The 23,085-nt window shown below is 45.3% G+C and overlaps 1 protein-coding gene across 8 annotated transcripts in view; it reads right to left on the minus strand.

The window, feature by feature from the left end:
* Positions 1 to 10,646: 10,646 nt before the first annotated feature.
* LOC140385759 (protein NDRG1-like) overlaps positions 10,647 to 23,085 on the minus strand; it is a 120,524-nt gene continuing 108,085 nt past the window's right edge. For all 8 annotated transcript variants that reach the window (XM_072468240.1, XM_072468244.1, XM_072468243.1 and 5 more), the window contains 4 exons: positions 21,898 to 21,945; positions 15,200 to 15,235; positions 13,442 to 13,493; positions 10,647 to 13,333 (listed from right to left, as the gene is read on the minus strand). In XM_072468240.1, coding sequence (XP_072324341.1) covers positions 13,122 to 13,333; positions 13,442 to 13,493; positions 15,200 to 15,235; positions 21,898 to 21,945 — 348 coding nt within the window. In that variant the 3' untranslated portion in view covers positions 10,647 to 13,121. The remainder of the gene's footprint in view (positions 13,334 to 13,441; positions 13,494 to 15,199; positions 15,236 to 21,897; positions 21,946 to 23,085) is intronic.

The raw sequence follows: 23,085 nt of genomic DNA on the forward strand, positions 1-23,085 counted from the left end.
CAGCAGACCACCACAAAGCAGGCCAACCTCCGCTGCAGGGCACCGGAACAGTTGAGGTATTGGAACTGCATTTTGAGCACGCTCAATGGTCACATGGGCCTTGTTGTATCAGGTCTCCGTATCGGTCTCCGACCTCCGTACTGGCACAATTAGCCAGGTCCGCAGCGGGTGCCCTTTATCCCCCAAGAGCCAGCCGCCCATCCTGGGGTGTTCTTCGAAGAGGCCGAATATGTCTCACTGCCCCAGAATGTAGCTGTTGTGCACACTCCCTGGGAAGCGTGCACACACGTGCAAAATCTGTATGTGGTGGTCGCACATGGGCTGGATATTCAGCGAGTGGAACCCTTTCCTGTTAATGTAGGGCAATTCCAGCTGGCCTGGTGGGTGCAAGGTGACATGCGTGCAGTCTAGCAGCCCCTGCACTTGGGGCATCCCGGCGATGGCAGAGAATCCTGCTACCCGGGCACCTTGTTGGGCTTAGTCCATGTCAAAGTTGATAATAGTTTTCTGCCCAGGCAAACAGGTCATTGGTGACCTGTTGGATGCACCTGTGGGCTGTGGCCTGCGAGATGCCGCACAGGTCCTTGCTCGAGCTCTGGAAGGATCCCGAGGTATAAAGGTTAAGGCTGTGGAGACCTTGACAGTCACAGAGAGCGGGTGTCCTCCTTCTCCATGTGGTGCCGTGAGACATGGCACAGGTGTCGCACCGTCTCCATGTTGAGGCGGAGCCTCCTGCGGCACACGCTGTCTGTCAACGGCTCGAACGACCAGCGACGCTTGTACACCCTGGGTCGTCACGGGCCTCCCACTCTAGGTCTCACCCTGGACTGATGGGCGCCTGGGTCCTTAGGGTGTGGGGTGTGGAACAGCACATGGGCCACTGCATCAAACCTCTGTAGATACTGCTGCCGTCTATGCCATCTAGCCGTCCTGCCTACCAGCAGCACCAGTAAGGCCTGTTCTGCGGGGTCCAACATGCTGTCCATACCGTTCGATATCTGTAAGGAATTGGGAGGGTGTTAAACTGACAAAGAGCGGTGGTTCCCAGCCCGGGACCCTCCAGTGATCTTTGCCACCCCCCATACCCGGAATGCACTCCCAGCCACTGCAGTCCCCCAGTCACTGGACCTCAGACCCTGTACCCCTGACATGCACACATAACGTCACCTGGACCAGGCACTGTTCCCCTCCCTGTTGCACTCTCCCACCCTCCGGCCGTGGACATGTTCCTGGGGCTGGGGCCCAGCCCCTGGGTGTTCGGATCTTGGCTGCTGCTTGTGTGGTGTTGCCTCCCGCAGTGTTCAGGCGCAGTGCTCAGGCACCACGGTCTGATTGGGATGCGAGGCAATACTTTCAAGAGTGGTCCTGTCATGGTATCCCAAAATTCCATCAGAGGGCCCCCTCCCCCTGCCTGCAATGCAAATCCTGCTCACAGAAAAATACTTTTCACTGTACCTTGGTACACGTGACAATAAACAAAATCCAATTCCAAACCCCCATATCAGAGGCCCCTGCAGAGAAGCTAAAGAGCAATCTAGGCAGAAAATGAAAAATCACTGCTTTTTCACTTGCCAGCCTCTTGCACCTGCTGCTTCAGCCAGGTTAGAAATCAGCAACTGTTACTTCATAGAAAGCCAAACACATCACAAAGTTTTAAACCCCCTCAAATCTTTTCATCTGTGAGGCTTCTATTCACTTTCAAATAGCAATAGCTTCCAGTAGGCTGTAATTGACAGCAATAGTTTTCAGAGAGCCAGGTGTCTATATTGTTTCTTGTCAATTCCCTTCACGCTTGAATGGACCTCAAGTACTGTGTTGTGAAGCTAACCACAATGTTTATAAACATATACCTGTGACTGACAGGACTTCACCATATCACAAGAAGTGTTTTCTCCTGAGAAAAAGAGGAAGTGAAAGCACTGATGGATATAAACATTGTGGTTAGCTTCACAGCAGGGTACTTAAGATACATTCAAACACGGGAGAGGTGTCTCTGATATGGGGGGCTTGTGTCTCTGACCACCCTTATGCATGTGCTGTGTGTGTAGAGGGGAGGTTAGCACGTAATTCTCATGGTGGTGATGGGAAGGATGCCCCCACTTGTCATCACTGGGGGAGGGGGAGGCAGAATTTGCATTGTCTGGTTGGGGGGGCCACCGCTGCACCTCAGTATCGGGCTGCTCACTCAAAATGGCGGCCCGATACCGGGATTCCAACAAAATTCCATGAGCTCCATGCCTGCAAAGGTTTGCAGGGCAAGGGAGAGGGAATCACTCCTCAGTGCCACTCCGAGCTCCAGCGCAGACCAGGAGTGGTTCTGATCCAACGGATGAATTAAAGTCCCCCAAATGGAGAATCCAGTCCCTAATCCCTTGGTTTCCACCACTAGTCTTTAACTAGCAGAGTAATATAAGACTTCTGTATCTTAAAGGACTAACTCTTGAATCAAGAGCGCTTTGGAAGATTAGAGTTAAGGTAACTACAACTTCTCCATTTACTCCACCAGGGCAGGAAGTCATCTGATCCTGGCTGTTTGCCACAGTTTTCTTCAATACTGTAATTTCTCTCATTTTGTTAAGTCACTGATCCTGATTCAAGTCACTGACCCCTATTCAAGATTAGTTCCCTTGAAACATCTAGTATACTGGCCTCTTCCTTCACTACTGACACAAAGTTATTATTCAGCATATATTCTGATGTGTTGGGTACTCTGCTACACAGACGAACCAACACGGTTGCGAATGGTACAACTCAGTTTTATTACTAACATTTATTTACAGTGGTAAACTGGTTACTGAGGTTCGATCATAACCCTAGAATCTGTGGACCTATTCCTAATACTATCTTGTGGTGGCACTCAGCACATGGTGGATGTCTGAGTGGCTTGCTATGAGCTCTGTGCCCTGAGCTGTCTCCTGCTGGAATGCTCAGGAAGTGTCGTGTTCCCTGTTTTGTACTGTGTATGCTCTTGCCTGTGATTGGCTGTGGTGTTGTGTGTGTGTTGATTGGTCCGTTAATCTGTCCATCAGTATGTATGTATGTTTGTGCTATGATGTTTACCTAAATATCATGACATCCCCCCTTTTTTTTACAAGAACATGTGCCTATGTGGTTATAAATAGAGATGTGTACTGAGTGCAGCTGAATGTGTGTGTGTGCAATATCAACAGCATGTACATGGGGCTAAACTATATACAAGGGGCGATGTCGGGTGCGCCATAACAACGAGGTTGTACCATAAACAAAGAACGGGGAAATGTTGAACGACAAAAACAAACTCCTGTAACGACAATGAAGAACAGAAACATATTAACACAGTGGTATTATGAGTTCAATGTACAAACAGGCTCATAAGTCCAGTCTAGTAGGTGGGCGACGAATTTGGGTTGACCTTTAGGGTGGCACACCATTCACCACCCGGATTGACAGTGTTCACTTGCAACGGCTGGTGGGTCCTAGCTGGAGACATCCGGTTCCCATCAATGACCGCAACACGGAAGGCGTCCCGGTCGTCTGTGTCACTGGTCTGGATATCGTCTGGGCACGACTCGTAGTAAGGAGACTGAATGGTCCGCACGTCCCTGCGAGGTTGTCGGAATTGGGGAACATTGGCATGTTGAGCTGCTCGACAGCAGGCAGCGTAGTGGCCCATCTTGCCACAGCGGAGGCATTGTCGGTTTCTTGCGGGACATTGCCGCTTTAAATGTGCGGCTCCGCAGTTGCCGCACGCCGTGACGTCATGGCGTTCGTTGCGCCACCGTGCATGCGCAGTTCGGTCTTGCGTCGAGCATGCCTGCGCATCACGTCCCTCTGTGTCGACGTCATTTTTGGCGTGCACAACCGCGGGAGGCCTCGAAAAGCGCGCGAAATGGCCGCCCTCATCCGGGCCGCGGGCCGGGAGGACCTCGATCACCTGGACCCGTTCGGCCATGCAGGACGCCTGCCTCGCCGATCCGGCCATGTAGGACCCCTGCTGCGCCGATTCGGCTGCCTGAAATTGGGAGTAGCGGCTAGTCACGTTTTCATGCAGGACACAGGCTTCAATTGCGGAGGCAAGGGTGAGGCCTTTTATTTTTAAGAGCTGCTGGCGTAAGGTGCCCGAGGTGACCCCAAAAACGATCTGGTCCCGAATCATGGAATCGGAGGTGGTGTCGTAACCACAGGACTGCGTGAGGATACGGAGATGTGTAAGGAAGGATTGAAAGGGCTCATCCTTACCCTGCAGGCGCTGCTGGAAGAGATAAGTCTCGAAACTCTTGTTGACCTCGACGTTGAAGTGTTGGTCGAGTTTGAGAAGGACCGTCTTGTACTTGGTCTTGTCCTCACCTTCCGCAAACACCAGGGAGTTGTAGACATGGATGGCGTGTTGACCTGCCGTGGAGAGGAGGATGGTGATCTTTCTGGTGTCCGAAGCGCTCTCCTTTTCGTTGGCTTCCAGGAAGAGCTTGAAGCGTTGTTTGAACAGCTTCCAATTAACGCCAAGGTTTCCAGCGACTTGTAGCGGCTGCGGTGTGCTGACGGTGTCCATGGCGCAGGATGGCAGATTCCGGAGGATTAGTAGGTAGGTCCCACAGTTACTCCTGGTACTATGATGTGTTGGGTACTCTGCTACACAGACGAACCAACATGGTTGCGAATGGTACAACTCAGTTTTATTACTAACATTTATTTACAGTGGTAAACTGGTTACTGAGGTTCGATCATAACCCTAGAATCTGTGGACCTATTCCTAATACTATCTTGTGGTGGCACTCAGCACATGGTGGATGTCTGAGTGGCTTGCTATGAGTTCTGTGCCCTGAGCTGTCTCCTGCTGGAATGCGCAGGAAGTGTCGTGTTCCCTGTTTTGTACTGTGCATGCTCTTGCCTGTGGTGTTGTGTGTGTGTGTTGATTGGTCCGTTAATCTGTCCATCAGTATGTATGTATGTTTGTGCTATGATGTTTACCTAAATATCATGACACATTCCATATCCATGGCAACAATATAATTGATATCAGTTTAAGAGGTCCACTTTGCTCCCGCCTATTCTTTTTCCTCATGCAATTGCAAACATTTTATAATTTTTTAATGTCCTTTGTAAATTTCTTTGTGTTCTTCCTAGGTCTTTTGGTTAATGGTGATATCGAAAATATTGATGACGACGTGGGGGCATGAAGGTGCAGAATGGTTGATTCTCTTGGAGATAGTCACTGGTCAGCACTTAGCTGCCAATATTCATCAGCTGAAGTCTGGACATTATCACTCTGTAGGTTTACATTGGCTGCTTCATTGTCAGACAAATGGCAACATGGTAGCATAGTGGTTAGCACTATGGCTTCACAGCGCCAGGGTCCCAGGTTCGATTCCCGGCATGGATCATTGTCTGTGCGGAATCTGCACTTTCTCCCTGTGTCTGTGTGGGTTTCCTCCGGGTGCTCCGGTTTCCTCCCACAAGTCCCGAAAGACATGCTGTTAGGTGGATTGGACATTCTGAATTCTCCGTGTACCCGAACAGGTGCCGGAGTATGGCGACTAGGGGCTTTTCAAAGTAACTTCATTGCAGTGTTAATGTAAGCCTACTTGTCACAATAAAGATTATTATTTTTTAAAATGGCCAGTTAACACTAACTCCTGATCTTATGAAGGAGGGAAGATCATTAAGTAACTGAGGAAGAGTTGACCAAGAATACATCCCTAAAGAACTTCTGAAGAGATATTCTGAGGTCTTAGTCAACCACCTTCCTTTATCTTGGATACAATTCTCGTTCAAAACAGAACTGGCAACTTTCATGGAAATGGTCATTCTCTTTTAACCAAAATAAAGCAATTGTCCATTTTAAACATTGCTGTTGGAGTGCTGGGTACCCGCTACATTTTCAGGTCAACCAATTATGTATCAAATATTTACTTTGAAAGCTACTTCCTTTGTTCAGTGTCTGCATTACTCTACCCTGATTAAGATCCTTTGTCACATCTAGAAAAAAGGCCAACAAATTATTTTACTAAAACCACCCCTTCAGCAGACTGGCATTCTTTTGGAGTGGTCAGAATCCCATTTGCTCATCACAATAGCATAATGTGCAAAGTAGGAAGACAAATTATTGACGTTTATGACATCCTGATTTATTCCATCTTTATATCTCTCCCCACAACCACTTTGCATTCCAGGTGTGAACTGCTCTTGCAGCAATCCATGCTCTCTACTCAAACCAGGGCACGGTTAGCACTATTGCTTCACAGCTCCAGGGTCCTGAGTTCGATTCCTGGCTTGCGTCACTGTCTGTGCAAAATCTGCACGTTCTCCCAGTGTCTGCGTGGGTTTCCTCCGGGTGCTCTGGTTTCCTCCCACAAGTCCCGAAAGACGTGCTTGTTAGGTGAATTGGGCATTCTGAATTCTCCCTCTGTGTACCCGAGCAGGCACCAGAGTGTGGCAACTCGGGGATTTTCACAGTAACCTCATTGCAGTGTTAATGTAAGCCTACTTGTGACAATAATGGTTATTATTATATTATTATAAAACCTTGTCTGTCAAAAAGCTGCCTTAATTAAATTTAAAGACCCAGCCTCCACTATTTTGTAAGCGTCACATGATCGCACTTTTCCCAGCTCTGTTCATCACTTTGCTGCTCGGACTGTAATTTGCTGGATTGGATATAACCTGCTTTTGCTGGATAATTACACATTGACAGATAGATGCCAGTGTTGCAGCAATACTGGATCAGCCTGGCTAGGGGCATAGCTAGTTCTGGAGCGCATTTCTTCAGTACTGTTGCCGGGTGTTATCGAGCCACATAGCCTTTGCAGTATCCAGTGCCTTCAGCCATCTTGTGATGTAATTTGCAGGGGATTGAATTGGCTTTTCACAGTAACGTCATTGCACTATTAATGTAAGCCTACTTGTGACATTAATAAAGATTCTAACCTCAAATCCACGCAACTGAGTTCAGGGTGCAAAATGGTGAAGCTTCAGAAAATGTAATATTGAAATATTACCCAATTAAAAAATATATATATTCTTATTAGTACTTCCAGTTTTTACAAAGATATTTACAAACAACTCTGCAATGTGAGTCCGCTATGGAGCATGGCGCAGCCGCCGGAGGCCACCGTGCGCATGCGTGGCCTTCGACCCGGAAGTGCGGGGGCCCGTATCTGCAACACAGGCTGCTTGTTTTACGCTGGTTCACTGCTCGCCCCCTGCAGGGCTAGAAATATGTGGCCCTTTCACGCCAGTTTTTCTGGCGTGAAAGTCCACAATTTTTACAACGATGTGGGGGACATAGTCCCAAAATCAGCGAATCCAGCCGCCTAGCTATATTTGCTTTTGAATCACATGGCTAGTGTTATGAATGGATGTTTCTCTCTCTATCTCCTTCCCTTGATAGCCTTTCGGTTTTCAAGACACAGCCTGTGATCAGAAATTGTAACAGCAAAATGAATTGAAGCATTCAGTATTTGCTAACCTGGACCACAAGCAAAGACCAAGTTCTCTGGATGGACTACTCTGAGCAATGAAGTAGGTTAGAACATTGGAAAATACCACACTGCATTCAGGCTGACATTCGGGATATTATAGCACAAGTCACAGAGTATCATTGCCATTCCCTGGGCTCATTAATAACCAATCATGGATCAGTAAACTCTCCTGAATGTGAAACCCAGTCAACCAATCAGCAGCCTCAGAACTGTTGTTCCTTCACGTGCATTGCAACTCTTCCATTGCCAATTAGGGCAGCACGGTAGCACAAGTGGATAGCACTGTGGCTTCACAGCGCCAGGGTCCCAGGTTCGATTCCCGGCTGGGTCACTGTCTGTGCGGAGTCTGCACGTTCTCCCCGTGCCTGCGTGGGTTTCCTCCGGGTGTTCCGGTTTCCTTCCACAGTCCAAAGATGTGCAGGTTAGGTGGATTGGCCATGATAAATTGCCCTCAGTGACCAAAAAAGATTAGGTGGGGTTATTGGGATATGGGCATAGGGTGGAAGTGAGGGCTTAAGTGGGTCGGTGCAGACTCGATGGGCCGAATGGCCACCTTCTGCACTGCATGTTCTATGTTTGTGGCTTATTTAGAACGGTTTTTACATGCGATCCCCCCCTCCTTGGTAGCATTTTCTGCTTTTTTCCGCGCTTTTTATTGTTTGGCATTCCAGGTGATAATCCTGGTAGGATTTTTTTGTCCCCCCGCTCCTGTGGGATCAACCATATTTATATGATGGATGTACCCCTGCACATCCCTGTTAGGGGGACGTCCAAAATGGCCATTGGCACGGTTCTCACCATGAGGCCGGGACCCTCAGCTCCAGGGTTTCCCTTTGTCCAGGGGGCACCCAACATGGCCGCCAACTGTGTCCGCCATGTGGGTGCACTCCTGCACTCCGGTGTCTCCCTTTGCCCAGGGACCCCCCAAAGTAGCTGCTTGCCATCTTGTTTCCTCTGCTGTTCCTCCCCTGCCGAAGCCCGTATATATCCAACTAATTTTTCATGTTCCTTTCCCCCCCCCCTCATCTGTCATCCTTTCCCATGCCCCATGTGCTTCCCCCCCCCCCTCATCTGTCATCCTTTCCCATGCCCCATGTGCTTCCCCCCCCCCCCCCCCCCCAAACCAGGCGCTCTCTCCCTGCCAGGTGTGCCGCGGTCCCCCTTGCTTTCGGTCTTCCTATGCTAGCTATTTCTGCTAGCGTGATGGCCCTCCTCCCTGGGTTGGTCTAGCTCCTTCCTTATGCCCACTTTCCCTGTTTAAACCCTCACCTGTCATCCCCTGTCCCCGCTTTGTTCTAAGACCCAGTCTTCCCTTTATGATCGGAACAAGGCAGCAGTCCCACACATGCATGCTCAGTGTCCAATGAATCATTTGCTTTTTCAAAGTCTTTCCCTGCACAACTCTCATCGTTGTTGTGCCTTGCCTGTCCCTTCTCCAGCCTGTCGGTTCTGACAAACCCATTTGCTTCCTCTGGGGAGTTGAAGTAAATGTTCCTTTTTTTGATATGTGATCTTGAGCCGGGCTGGGAAAAGCATACTGAAACGTACCCAGTTCTTGTACACGGCCGATTTTGCCTTATTAAACTCGGCCCTGCGATTTGCTAGATCTGCCCCAATGTCCTCGGAGATTCCCTGTCCTTCCCAGGTGCTCGGTTGTGGCTGACGTGCCCACCGCAAGATGCTCACACGGTCCTGATGTCAGTGGAGCTTTGTGATAATCACCCTCGGCTGCTCCCCGGCCGTAGGTTTCGGTCTGAGCGACCTGTACACCGTCGAGCTCTGGGGGTTTGGGGAAGCTGTCGCTCCCAACCAAGGTGTCCGGCGTTTGGGTGACGTAGTGCGTCGGGCCTTTGCCCTCGATACCTTCCGGCAGGCTCACGATCCTGATGTTTTGACATCGGGACCCGTTCTCCTGATCCTCGACTTTCCCCCTCAAGTCACCACAAACCTTTTTACCTCCCTTTAGGACGACGATTCTGTCGCTCTGGTCTGTTGAGGCCTTCTCCAGGTCAAGGATCGGCCTCTCCAGAGTTGCCACTTTTTCCCTAGTCCATCAATTGCCTTCTGCACGGTGGCTATCGCCTCTGCCACCTTGACCGCACCTAGATCTCTATCCTGATCGCCTCATTCATGGCGGTCAGCTTTCACCAGGAAGTTCTTCCATGTCTCCAGGCGATTGGGGGCCTGATGCTCGAGTTGTTCGCCACCCTTGCTCCTGGGTGACCGGGGCCCCTTCACCTCTTGAGCCCACTGTCTAGTCCGCCTGCTTGTCATGGCTCTTCCCGCCCCTTCTGCCATCTCTTCGGTCCCTCAAGCTCCCATTCGCTGGCATCTTTTCTTGTTTGCCCTTGAGATTTTTTTCCTTTGAAACTTGGACAAAATTCAATAGTGCCTTTTTTTGTCATGGTTCAGAGGAGAGCCACCTGATGTGCGTCCGCTCAGCACATCGCCGTACATTTATTACCCAACTTGACACAATGGGTGGAACTTCATGTCAGCAGTGCAGGATCTGACCTCAATGAATTCTGGTGATATGCCCACCAATCTGATTTCCAAGAGCCCCGAAAAAATTAAGGTGTCTAATTGGAAGCAAGAACCTTGCCACCAGGGCACCTGGGACATTTAATTGCTTAACTGCTGTGTTGGGGGTGGATATTCTGCCCCCTGCCCACCAGCACCGCAGTGCCACAAGAAATGGTGTTCACTGCTGGCATTGCACCACGATCTATGGAGAGGACATTAGTAGTCAAGAGTGGGGATCCCAGGAAAAGGGTGGGTGGAGCCAGCAGCCTCAATTGGTCTCCTCCCTTGAACCTGCCCACCTTCCTCTTGAATCAAGAGGGAGGTGGGATCTCCAACTTGCTGCCTGGTTACATACCCCCATGCCCTAAACTGCACCTTGAGAGGGGCAGGGCAGTGAATTCTACCCACTATGATTCAGCAGGTTTGGGTAACAACCAACTAAGCAGTTTTTACCAGGTTTAATCGTAGTTTGTGCCTAATTAATTGAACTGTCATTGTTCCTTCTCTTGCCTACTGCAACTCATGATAGTTGATTAACTTGGACATTTTAAATGAAAAATAAAAGCTTTATTTGAGAAGAAAATTTTATTTTGAAAATTTTCATTAACCTATCCAGCAACAGGAATATTTTAAATAAAAACAGTAAAGCTTTGTTTCAGAAGCAAATTGTAAAGTTTCAAAAGTTTTATTTTCAAAATAAATATCAGTCAACTTAACTTTTCAAACACTTCAATTTCAATCGGTTTGTTCAGTATTATCATTTGTAGGATCAAAAGGGTAATAGCTTATATTAGGATTTTCTGATTTAAATTGATCTCCAGATAGTATTAAGAATCATAAGAAACCATTTTTCATTCATTTTAGACAGCAAAAATTGACCCTTGGACCCAGCACAACTCAAAACACAGTTCAGATGTGATTGAATGGCCTCGTCGTGCCCAATTTGGTGACACGGCGAGGCTGTAAAATCTTGCGAGTGGCCTTGGAACCCCTCTCGAGACCTAACAAGTTTTAGTGATCTGGATCTCTATCTTGCGGGGTGAGATCCAGATTAACATATTTAAATGACTTAGTGGCTCAATTGAATATGTGGGAGCCTGATTCTCCCGCGGCCCGGGAACGAACTGTCTCATCTGAGAGACTTGACCATGGCGCTGTTTAGCACTGGCCCACACCAACATGGACCAGGCATGACGGCATCTGGGGACCATCTGAGAACCTTGGTGGTCAGGCTCTGGGCAGGGTGGTACTCTTGGCACTCCTGTTGGCACCTGGTCACTGCTACACAGGCGCCTACGCAGTTCCACCCTGGCACTGTCAGGGTGTCAGAGGACCCCCTAAGAGGTAAGTTGGGGCAGTGGGTGGGGTGGGGGGGGAAAGAGTTCCGGAAGCAGTGCTGGGGTGTTGGGGCAGCATTCAGAAATGGTGCCCCGATTACTTCCTGCACTGACAAGCTGATTTTGTCAGCGCAGGAAGTGAGTTCAGTACAGGGCGTTTCCAAGAGGCCAGAAAAAAATGACCGAGTCCCATTTGATAGTGGTGGCAAGCTCATACCCCGCTATACGCACCCGAAAAGTTAAGACATCCTGTCAACACCATCCCAGTCCAAAAAATAACTTGATTATCGATTTAATGATTATATTGCTATCATGTATGGCAGTAAAATAATCTTGGGAGGAAAATTTTAAATGGCAGACCCACCACCTCTATATCTTGTGCTTGACAAAAGGTTTTGGCACTTTTCACGCAGATCAAGTTTCCTAGTTCTGGAATGGAAACAAAAGTAAATGCTTAAAGGGTTGGTGTGTGTTTCAGGGCACCACAATAAGGGATCACATCATGATAGCATTCTAGTTTACAGACTGCATCTAAAATTTGAAAAAATTATCCCCACACGTAATGCGAGCTTTCATCTTTTGAGGAAAAGTTTCTAGGTTTATATAAACCAGTGTTTAAATGGTAACCTCAAATTGCAGGTGCGGTTAGACGCCATTTCCAAATTCAATGTGGCTGATGGGGACAAGATGAAGCAAAGTGGGAAGAGGCTTATGTGAAGCACAAACACAGGCATATATTTATGTCTGTTGGGCCAAATGGGTCATTTCTATGCTTTTAAAATTCTTTGCAATTTGTACCTTCAGATGGGATTGAATATAAAGAAACAGAAGTGAAGCCAAATGCTGATAAGCTATTATATTTTCAGTTTACAAAGTTCATAATAGAATTGCTGCTGTTGACACATTTTAGGACAGTGCAGGGTGCAGAATGAATATCGTGAAAGAACTCTTGCTAAAGAAAAAACATAAGTCATATCAGCCATCATTTGAAATTAAGTGATTTGAGTGCAATTTCCATTAGAACTCCTTTAAATAGTTCTCTTAAAAGCACAACAGCTGCTGAAAATTACAATGTTGTTTCAAAAAACTTACAAAAATTCAAAAATACAAGTTTCTGTAATACAATATAAATGCATACTTTCAAATAGATTACATTACACAACCATGAAAATTGGTGCTAAGCACTTTTAGCCTACTTTATTTTATAAAGGATCAATATCGTAATTGTCTACTCAAATTTATGCAATTAGAAAAAGACAAGGTTATACAAGGGAGCAGCAGTATCAACCTACATACGTACTGAACCAGAAGTAGTTTTTCAAAAATGTAAATTTTTCTGCTTTAACAGCGTGTCAACGAGAAAAACAACGAATTGAAGTTCGATAAAAAGCTACAGAAACTAACAAAATTTTATATTTCTTCTCTTTAAGAAGATTAATCAAACTATGTACATCTCAACATTCAACTCAAAAGCTTCATATAACTCATGGACAAGTAATGCTTACAAAATGGTGTTACCCATACTGCACTACTCCCTGAAAAAGGTCCAAGAAAAAGAAACAGCAATTGTTTTGTTTTACCTTCAGGTTTTATATGGACTCTTTGCTTTCAATTATGGCAATAATTAGAAGAGTCACAAACAAGAAAGCATGGACAAAACAAGCAGATTTTAGTCTGTGCACCATATTCATTTTTAATCCAGACGTCCTTTTTAAAAAAAAACTTCAGGTTATGTTCACACTATGCCTTAAAGCGTAACTTTACACTCTTGACTTTTCCTTAGGGTAGAGAGAGAGAAGGGTTCTCAACATGAAATTTCTGCTGATTGAGGGCCAGAGGCTTCAACACCTCCCACATTAGTATTCGAGTTAGCATTGGTATTCTGGTTCAACCCCATGGGTGGGTGACTGTAAATCTTGGATGCTTCCCCGGTGTGAGCTCGACTCCTGTTGCCATCTACGCTGGATCCTGATGCTGAACGGGATCTCATAAGACGAGTCATGCTGGCTGCAGGCACTACGATTAAAGAACAAGGCAGAAATAAAAGAGTGCATGGCTCACTAGGTGCAATGATGACCATTAATATTGTACTCAACCCATCTAAGGTAAATGGTTTCTACTTACTGTAGCCCATGCCTTGCACAAAGTATTTGAAAGCTTCTGTAAGCTTTGCTGGCTACAAGAGAAAACCAAGAATGAAATAATTTAAAATGCATTAAACTTTTCAGATCTATTTTGTATTAAAAATATTCATCACGCTTACAACAGACTATGTCCATAATATGCCTTTTATTTGGAAGGTGGCGAGAAGTACAAGAGTGCTCAGAGAACTCTACTTGATTCAAATCTACCCAAGACCCTTCCCACCAAAAATATCCAGATGGGAGACAAAGTCAGTTCATACATTTGGAGGGTGTCCTAATGGGAGGATGACACCACCACAATTTATATTTATGTAGCACCTTGAATGTGATAAAATGTCCCAAAGTGTTTCACAGGGTCATTACAAATCAAGACCTTAGGGTAGTCATATAAATAGATAAGGAAGAACGAGTGGATGTGGTGTATTTGGACTTTCAGAGCACTCTTGATAAAGTAAGAGATTGTGTGCAATATTAAAGCGCTAGGGATTGGGGGCAATATACTGGCACAGGTTGAGAATTGGTTAACAGACTGGAAACATAGTAGGAATAAATGGGTCTTTTTTCAGATTGGAAGGTGGTGAATCACAGGGATCAGTGCTTGGGCCCCAGGCATAAATCACCAATTTGGATGAGGGAATCAAATGGAATATTTCCAAGTTTGCTGACAACACAAAGCTAGGTGAAATGAAGAGTGGTGCGGAGGAAGTAAAGAGGCGTCAAGTGATTTAAAATACATGGCAATGACGTATCGGTGAATAAATTGAATCTATCCACTTCAGTAGGAAAAACAATGGCAGAGGATAACTGAAAATGGTAATAATTTGGAAATGGTGATGTACAAAGGGACCTGGGTGTCCTTGTAGACCAGTAATTGAAAATCAAGTACGCTTGTGCAGCAAGCAGTTAGGAAGGAAATGATATGTTTGCCTTCATTGTAAAGATTTGAATACTGGAACAAGGATGTTTTACTGCAGCTGTACTGGGCCTTGGTGAAACCACATCTGGGAGTATTGTGTGCAGTTTTAGTCTCCTTACCCAAGAAAGGATATACCAACCATAGGGGGAGTGCAGTGAAGGCTCACCCGACAGATTCCTGTGATTGCAGGATTGTCTTATGAGGAAAGGTTGGGTCAACTAGGCCTGTATTCACTGAGGAGTTTAGAAGAATGAGGGGGAAATCTCATCAAAATGTTTTAAATTCTGACATTGCTGGACGCAGGGATGATGATTCCTCTGGCTGGGGATCCAAAACAAGGGATCATGGTCTCATAATTTGGATAGGCCTTTAGGACTCACCTATACCACATAAGGCTGTGGAGACCAAGTCACTGAATGTATTTAAGGAATAGAAAGATTTCTAGACACAAAAGACATCAAGGGGTATGGGGTGAGAGCAGGAGTACAGCATTGAGAAAGAGGATGAGCCATGATCACTTTGAATGGTGGTGCAGGCTTGATGGGCTGAAAGGGCTACTCCTTGCTCCTATTTTGTATGTTTTAAAGACTATCGTAGAGGAAAGTGAGTTCAAGGCCCAGGTAACTGAACACATGGCCCCCAATGCAGAACAGTTTAAAAATCAGGGTTGCTATAGCAGCCAGAATTAAGATGAGTGGGGATATCTTGGAAGGTTCTGGGGCTGGGGTTAAGATTAGAGATTAGCAAGGTTGAGGCCATTGAGGGATATCTCCTTAAGTCAGTATGTGAAAGACTATTTGACATAGCAGGTTTCAAATATACCTGAACAACTTGTGGCAGTCCTCCGCAGTCAGACATCTATTTCAAATCAAAAGGAGAGAATAGTTAATCAAAATCTTGTATCTAAATTTGTGGGAATGGTACAGCTCATTCTTTTTCTGATAAGAAATGTTATTCTAAACGTAAATAACAACATGAAAACCACATTCCAACAAAACAGAGTTAACAGTTTGTACATTTTCCCCTTTTAACCCCCCCTCCCCCCTGCGATGAATAGCTCCTCAAATATTGCCATGAAGGGCCTCCACCTTACCTCAAAGCCCTCTTCTGACACTCTCAAGCCAAATTAATCTCTTCCAACCGGATAAACTTGTACAGATCTCCCAGCCAAGCCGCAATCCCTGGTGGCGTATCTGACCTCTAATTCTAAAGAATTTGTTGCCGGGCAATCAGAGGCGAAGTCCAAAACATCGGGGGCAAAGCCCCCATGCCCTCTAGCAGCTCTGGCACCTCAATAGATCGTCACCATGGGGATGTGGTCCGGCTTCACATTGGCCCCCACTATTCTCAATAAGGTCCCGAACACCGCCTCCCAGAAGCTCTCCAACGTCTTACCAACCCAGAACATGACTCGCCAGCCCGCGCCCACACTTCTCACATTCATCCATTACCCCCGGAAAGAACCCACTCATCCGCACCCTGTGCACAACTTTAAATTGAATGAAGCACATTCTAGTTCACTCGCAGCATGCCTCACACCAGAGACCCCATCCTACCTCCCTCCCCAATTCCCCCTCCCAATTAAACAATTCCACCAGTGCCTTAATCTGCTCTCTCAACCACCCTAACTGTCCCCGATCCTGCACTCCCCCACCTCATCTGGGACCAGCTCCAGCAGCGCATATTCTGTAGTCGGGGAGATGCCAGCAGCTCTTTTCGCACAAAGTCCTACATCTGCCAGTAACTCAAACTGGCAGTAATCCCTCTCAGTAACTCAAACTTCTCCCACAGCTCATTCAACCCAGCAAATTTCCTTTCAGAACATATCCCTGACCTGCTCCAACCCCTCCTCCCTCAATCGCCTATACATCCCATCCATCCACACCACCCTCCCCCTTGCTTAAACCTGTGGTTCCCATGCAGTTGGGACGTCAAGACCGATATTTGGTCCAATTTAAAGTTCCCCCTCGGCTGATTCCAAATCTTAATAGTCCCCCCCCCCCCCCCCCCCATACACAACGCCCCACCTTCGCTACATTCACTGCCCAATAGTAGTGAATCAGGTTCAGGAATGCCAACCCCCCCCCCCCCCCCCCCCCCCCCCAACTGCCTCTGCTCTTGTAGCAGAGCCCTCTTCACCATGGCATCTTTCCTGCCCACACAAATTCTGAGACCAGCGCCTCACCCTTCCGGAAAAAGGCTTGAGAGAAAAATCAGGAGGGACTGAAAAACAAGCAGGACATTCATCTTTACCACCAGAACACTCCCAGTCCATGTCAAGTGCAACGTATCTCACATTTAAAGTTCCCCTTAATCCCTTCCACTAACCCTGTCAAGCTCCACCTATGCATTGTGGCACTCATGCATTACCCAAATCCCCAGTTACCTGAACTGCTCCCTTGCCACCTTGAATGGTAGCACCCCTAGGTTTTCCTCCCCATCCCATTCACCGGGAACACCTCACTCTTCCCTACATTCAACTTATAGCCCAAAAAAGTCCTGAATTTCTCCAACAAGCCTATAATTCTGCACCAACTTTCCAGTGGGTCCGACACAAACAACAACAGGTCGTCCGCATATAGTACTCCCTAACCACCCCCCGGCCCCGCCCTCACAAACCACAGAGTCATGAACATAGCCCAGTCCATCACGTAAACCCACCTCCCATCCATTGACTATCTACACCTCCCACTGTCTTGGGAAAGCAGGCAGCATAATCAAAGACCCCTCCCACCTGGTTTATTCACTCTTCCATTGGGCAGGAGATACAAAAGTCTGAGAACACACACCAACAGATTCAAAAACGGCTTCTTCCCCACTGTTACCAGACTCCTAAAAGACCCTCTCTTATGGACTGAACTATCTCTTCATACATCTTCTCTACTGAGTAGTACTACACTCCTGTATGCTTGGATTGGATTAGTTTATTGTCACGTGTATCGAGGTACAGTGAAAAGTATTTTTCTGCGAGCAGCTCAACAGATCATTAAGTACATGGGAAGAAAAGGGAATAAAAGAAAATACATAATAGGGCAACACAAGGTATACAATGTAACTACATAAGCACCGGCATCGGATGAAGTATACAGGGTGTAGTGTTAATGAGGTCAACTTCACCTGATGCATTATTGTGCATTAATGTTTGCCCAATGCTTTTTTTCATGTATGAAATGATCTGTCTGGACTGTATGCAGAACAATACTTTTTACTGTACCTCAGTACACGTGACACTAAACAAATCAAATATCTCTGCCAAGAAGCCAACAGTTACTTTGGGTACTCTCCACCTTTTTATTATTTGTATCAGTTTTTAACATCTCTAGCTAACTTGCTCTCACTATTTTTCCACTCAACTTTTTGGTTGCCCTTGCAGGTTTCAAAAACTTTCCCAATCCTCAGGTTTACTACTATTCATCACATTACACGCCACTTCTTTTAATCTGATGCTATACTTGACCTCCTTGTTAAGAAAGGAATGGGTCATTCTTGCTACATTTTGTTACGGAATGTATTTTTGGGGAACATTTATAAGTAGTCAGGACACTGGCATAGTTGAATACGCTGTTCGAAGTACTCAGCTAATTTTGATGAGCATTAATAAGCAATCCTTGCAGTGCTCCACATGATTGTTCATTACAATTGATATTTCACATTTTTCAATGCGGAGATAAACTAAGTGCATTCTAGTATGTAAACAGCACAGGATATGCTTTGAGGTTGCTAAAAATGTTAATATCCATCTTTGATGCATAAAAAGGTGTATGCAGTTTGATAATGAACTGCGTAGAACATGCAGAGAGATTCTATAGAGGATAATTTAGCATTCAACTATGCTGTTTTACCAATATTTTGTCCACATTACTGATTTAAAAAAAAACTAACTTGACATTAGAACAGAAATATAGCTGTGTTGGAGCTAGTAATCTCCTGGTATCCATACAAGTACCTAAAGATACTCCCCAAACCAAAATAAACTTTTAAACCACTTATGCAAAACCTATTTTAAACAAAAAAGTGTTTCCGAAAACTTCCCAGCTCATGAGATTTCATTTTACACCAATAAACGTCATGAAAATAGCCCAGAAGCTCAATTCCCAAGTAAAGAGCTTTCAAAGGTCACTTCTAGCAACCTTTTAAAAGTAAGCAAGGACTGGAAACTATTGAAACAAGAAACCTACAAGTGAATTTTAAACAATAGAAAAAAAAAATGTCTATTACCATGTCCTGACCAAATCACAGTTTGGTCAACAGTGATGTGACAGTGTTCAGCACGTGTAAAGTTGCACTTTCACATATTTTGTTACTGGACGCAAAAGGATGATACAGTAGCTGCATGTAGCTATCTCCAAAAATATCTGTCCAGGAGCCTCTCTCACCATGGAGTGATTCCACACCAAGTTTCAATTGGTCATCCAGGCCAGGTGACCCCCTACTCTACTACCCTTAAAGTGTAGCCATCTCACATGGCCACCTGCAAAGACCATAAGAATTATGGCCAACCCAGGACTCAGACACACTCAGAGCTTGTGTGTGTATTTGCAATCCAGATAGCTAGACGCGATCAAAAACCCCGTTTGTTTGCATTCTAATGGCCCATTTCCCCAGAACAAAAGGACTGTACTCAGATAACCGATACAGATGCAGACTAACCGGCACCACTCCCGTTGCTAAGAAAGCCTAAACCGCCATGGTCAATGACTGCTCAGGTTATGCCCAGCCATCAAGGCACCCGCTCCTTTATTGGCCAAAATCGAAGGCAGTGATCGAAGCCTGTTGAATTATTGGGTCCAAAGCTAAGGACCGCCCCAAAGAGCGTGAAATCCCAGAGGGATAAAAAGAGACACAGCCATGTGTTCGGACTCTCTTGGATCCGGCCTATGCCAACCCAAGTGCAGCATAACGACCAGACAGACATGTTCAAGACCAATGATCGCTACCAGACGGATGAGCCCAGCAGAAACAGAGCCACTTCTTCCACCCAGCCATGCAAGATCCGGACAAAGGCCTTGTCCATCAGCATAGAGCCGGTTGCCCTGAAGTTAAGTATAGGTTATTGTAGTTGTTAGGTGTAGTTTAACTTGTAGTATTTTGTGTTGCATGTCGAAGTAAATGTGTGTAAATAAACCATCTTTGAACTTGAACTGACTAACTGGTTGTGTGATCCTTTGATCGATATCCGGTAAAGCCTTGTGGTGGTATCATTTGATACCTGGCGACTCTAAAGAGCATCATTACTAATTGGCAACAAAAGGGACAATCACCACACCACGGATCTTGCAAAAAAGCTGTCTGCAAAGATCTAGTGAGTTCCGCGGCACTGCATTAATTTAATTTTGACACGATCTAGACAGAATCTCTAATGACATCACTTGACAAATGTCAAAGAGCTAATCATATGGAAGGATTCTATGACAGCAAACTAGGAAGCGACACTGCTTTTATCAGTCACTTTTCACTTTTTTTTTTAGAAGAAAAAAAATTGGGACATGCAATTGGCATTAAGATAGCTGAAATCTCAAGATTTTCAAATTTAATTTTTTAGCTTATGGAATGTTTATCATGGAACAGATAATTTTGCATTCCACAAAAACAAGTTTTTCCAGGCCGGATGTTGATCATGGCTTAGTTACACTTCATTCAACAAGGCATAACAAGTTTTTTTTAAAACAAAGAATAATAAAGTGCAATTTCTCATCAATTCATTGATTGCAATCTGCAGGAAATTCAATGGCGCACCATATAGCGTAGTAGGGAATCAGACATCAACATAATAATCTTTATTATTACCAGAAGTAGGCTTACATTAACACCGCAATAAAATTATTGTGAAAACGCCCTAGTCGCCACACTCCGGTGCCTGTTTGGGTACAAGGAGAATTCAGAATGTCCAATTCACCTAACAGCACGTCTTTTGGGACTTGTGGGAGGAAACCCACGCAGACACGGGGACAATGTGCAGACTCCGCACAGACAGTGACCCAAGCCGGGAATCGAACCTGGGACCCTGGCGCTGTGAAGCAACAGTGCTAACCATTGCGCTACCTTGCTGCCCTGGATCTCGGCATTTGCCTAAACAGGTGTGAATGTCAGAGGTTTGTAAATTACCGCCTCGGATTCACCCGCCCTTTTGAAGACCAGGGCATCATTTTCAAAGGCTGCCCCAGGTTCACCCTGGAACTCCCCACACACCACCAACCTGCACTGCCCCAGGTAGCGCCTGAGGTAATACCAGGGCATGACCCTCTTCCCCTCCACTGAGCAATGCACACACTGAGCAGGTGCACATCCTGGAACCAAAATGGGTTTTATGCCGTTCTTCCCTTACACTGATGTGGATGGTTTTCCTGACAGGGGTGGGGTGATGATTCAGGTGTAGACGCCCGATAATGATATGCTAATTAATTCAAATTATATCCTGGCATACAACGTTGGAGGCATGACCCATCATGTCACGTGTTCACGTCGATATGAAACACGATGTGGCCATTCTTGAGATTTTTCACTCCTGTTGTCGAACCCACTTGATGCAATCAGGAGTAGAAAATCCCGACCAATGTTTCACCTTAAGAAATGGTGAAAAAAAAATCTAGCAACTACAATAACAAATATAGAAATTACAATACAGAGCTACACATTGCACAGAATATTGCATATAGTACACAGGAACAAACACCCTCAAGCAGTTCTTGGCATCCTACATTGATTGTTATGAAGGTATTGTATATTCTAAATAGATATTTCAATGTTTCAGCAACTAATAAAATGAGTTCACTTTCTCCGCTTTGATACATTTCTTACAACATTAGCATGTACAGTAGTGAACATTTAAGCTTCATGCTGTACACTGTCAATTATTAGCATTTCAAAACACCAATGGGCTGTTACTCGTATAACTCAAAAGTCATTTTCTTCTTAAAGATAAGCTGTAGGTATATTGGTGTAAGCCACAAATGACATCCATTTTCCTACAATTTTAATACTTTGATACAAGGTTGAAATAACTGGATATTAAAGCTCATTAATAGCGACTTCTAAACCCAAATAGTTGGTCAAAGAGAAGTGGTCTGCCAGAACAGGTTCACTACCAAAGTGTAAATTCTGACATTAATTGTACCGCACGTAGACTTGGTCAAAATTGAAAATCGTTCTGCCACCAAACACTAGATCCAATTCTACACCAATCACCACTTGCAAGAACATTTTTTTTTTGTAATTCTAAAGACTTCCCTATTTATCCTATTTCACAGAGTCCTCCCTAAAGAGAGAAACTAAAGATTCTAGTTTGGAGCCCAGCATAAATACCGGGTTTACCATGTAAAGAGACACCATCACAACATCCCAAGAATGATTGCTTGTATTTTAAACTCGCAAGATTCATACACATTCTGGTTCAAACTGCAAGCAGTGCCTTCCAACAATGTCTTTTGCCAACAATGAAAGTTTCAGCTACACCAAACTAATTATGTAGCCATTACAACAGCATGCCAACATTTTGCCTTTTAGTAGTCATGTTATATTACCTTTAGCAGAGTAGTCTTTGTTGGATCAAGCTTAGTATTAGAGTCAACCTGAAAAAAAAAAAATCAACATTCTCAGCATTAAGCACTTTTTCATGGTTATGAAGTTATCAGTTAACGAAGAACCAAGAAGGTCCAGTTTAAAATAAACAGGTCTTATACAATCTGAACCTGTTCCAATTCCGGTTTTGATAGTCAAGCTGCTTTGTGGAATGACAGGAGGGCGAGTATGGTGTACACAATTTAAATGCAAGTAAGTTCTATACGGGTCAACAGCTTCTGGTCAATGTTGACCCTTCAAGACATGGACTCTGCATTTCCACTGATGGTACACATGGGACTTTTTCAAGTAATCAAATTCAAGCATGAAACACGCCAGCAGCTAAAAGTGACTTTGGACGGGGCAGGAGGCCAATTGGGGCTTTCAAAGGAAATTGGATAAGCGCCTGAAGAGGAAATATTTGCAGGACTATAGAGACAACGTAGGCACTCATGCCTATTGGAGTTTCTCTTGCAGAGAACCACAGCACAGACATGACATGTTGAATAGCGTCTTTCTGTACTGCAGCCATTCTCCTTGTATTCTGTAATTTGCATTGGGTGGTACGATGGCACAGTGGTTAACACTTCTGCCTCACAGAGCCATGAACTCAGGTTTGATTCTAACTGTGGGGAGGTTGCACATTCTCCCGGTACTCCGGTTTCCTCCCACAGTCCAAAGATATGCAGGTGAGATAGATTGGCCAAGTTAAATTGCCCCTTAAGTGTCCAAAAGCTAGATGGGGTGCTCTTTTGGAGGGTTGATGGGCCGAATGGCCTCCCTTCTGCACTGTATATGAATTGTTCTACCTCCCTAACAGCACTGTGAATGTGCCTACATACACCACATGGACTAGATATCTCACCATCACCAGATCAAGAAAAACTAGGTGAAGGGCAGTAAATGCTGGCATTGCCAGTTATGCCCCAATCACAGAAATAAATAAAAGTGCAAGTGCTGGATGGAATATTATTACAAGCCTGCTCTTATCATAACCAAGCATCCACTTCCACTAGGAAGTGGAAGGCTAAAATAATTTCATTCTTTTTAAAATCTTCTCTTCTAATTTTGAGGATACTTAAACCTAATGAAACTAGTCTTCCCTAGCCTGGTGTGTTGCTAAAATCCCTTTAATGTTTATTGCAGATCTC

Source organism: Scyliorhinus torazame, chromosome 11 (assembly GCF_047496885.1).
Source record: "Scyliorhinus torazame isolate Kashiwa2021f chromosome 11, sScyTor2.1, whole genome shotgun sequence".
Taxonomy (NCBI): Eukaryota; Metazoa; Chordata; class Chondrichthyes; order Carcharhiniformes; family Scyliorhinidae; genus Scyliorhinus; species Scyliorhinus torazame.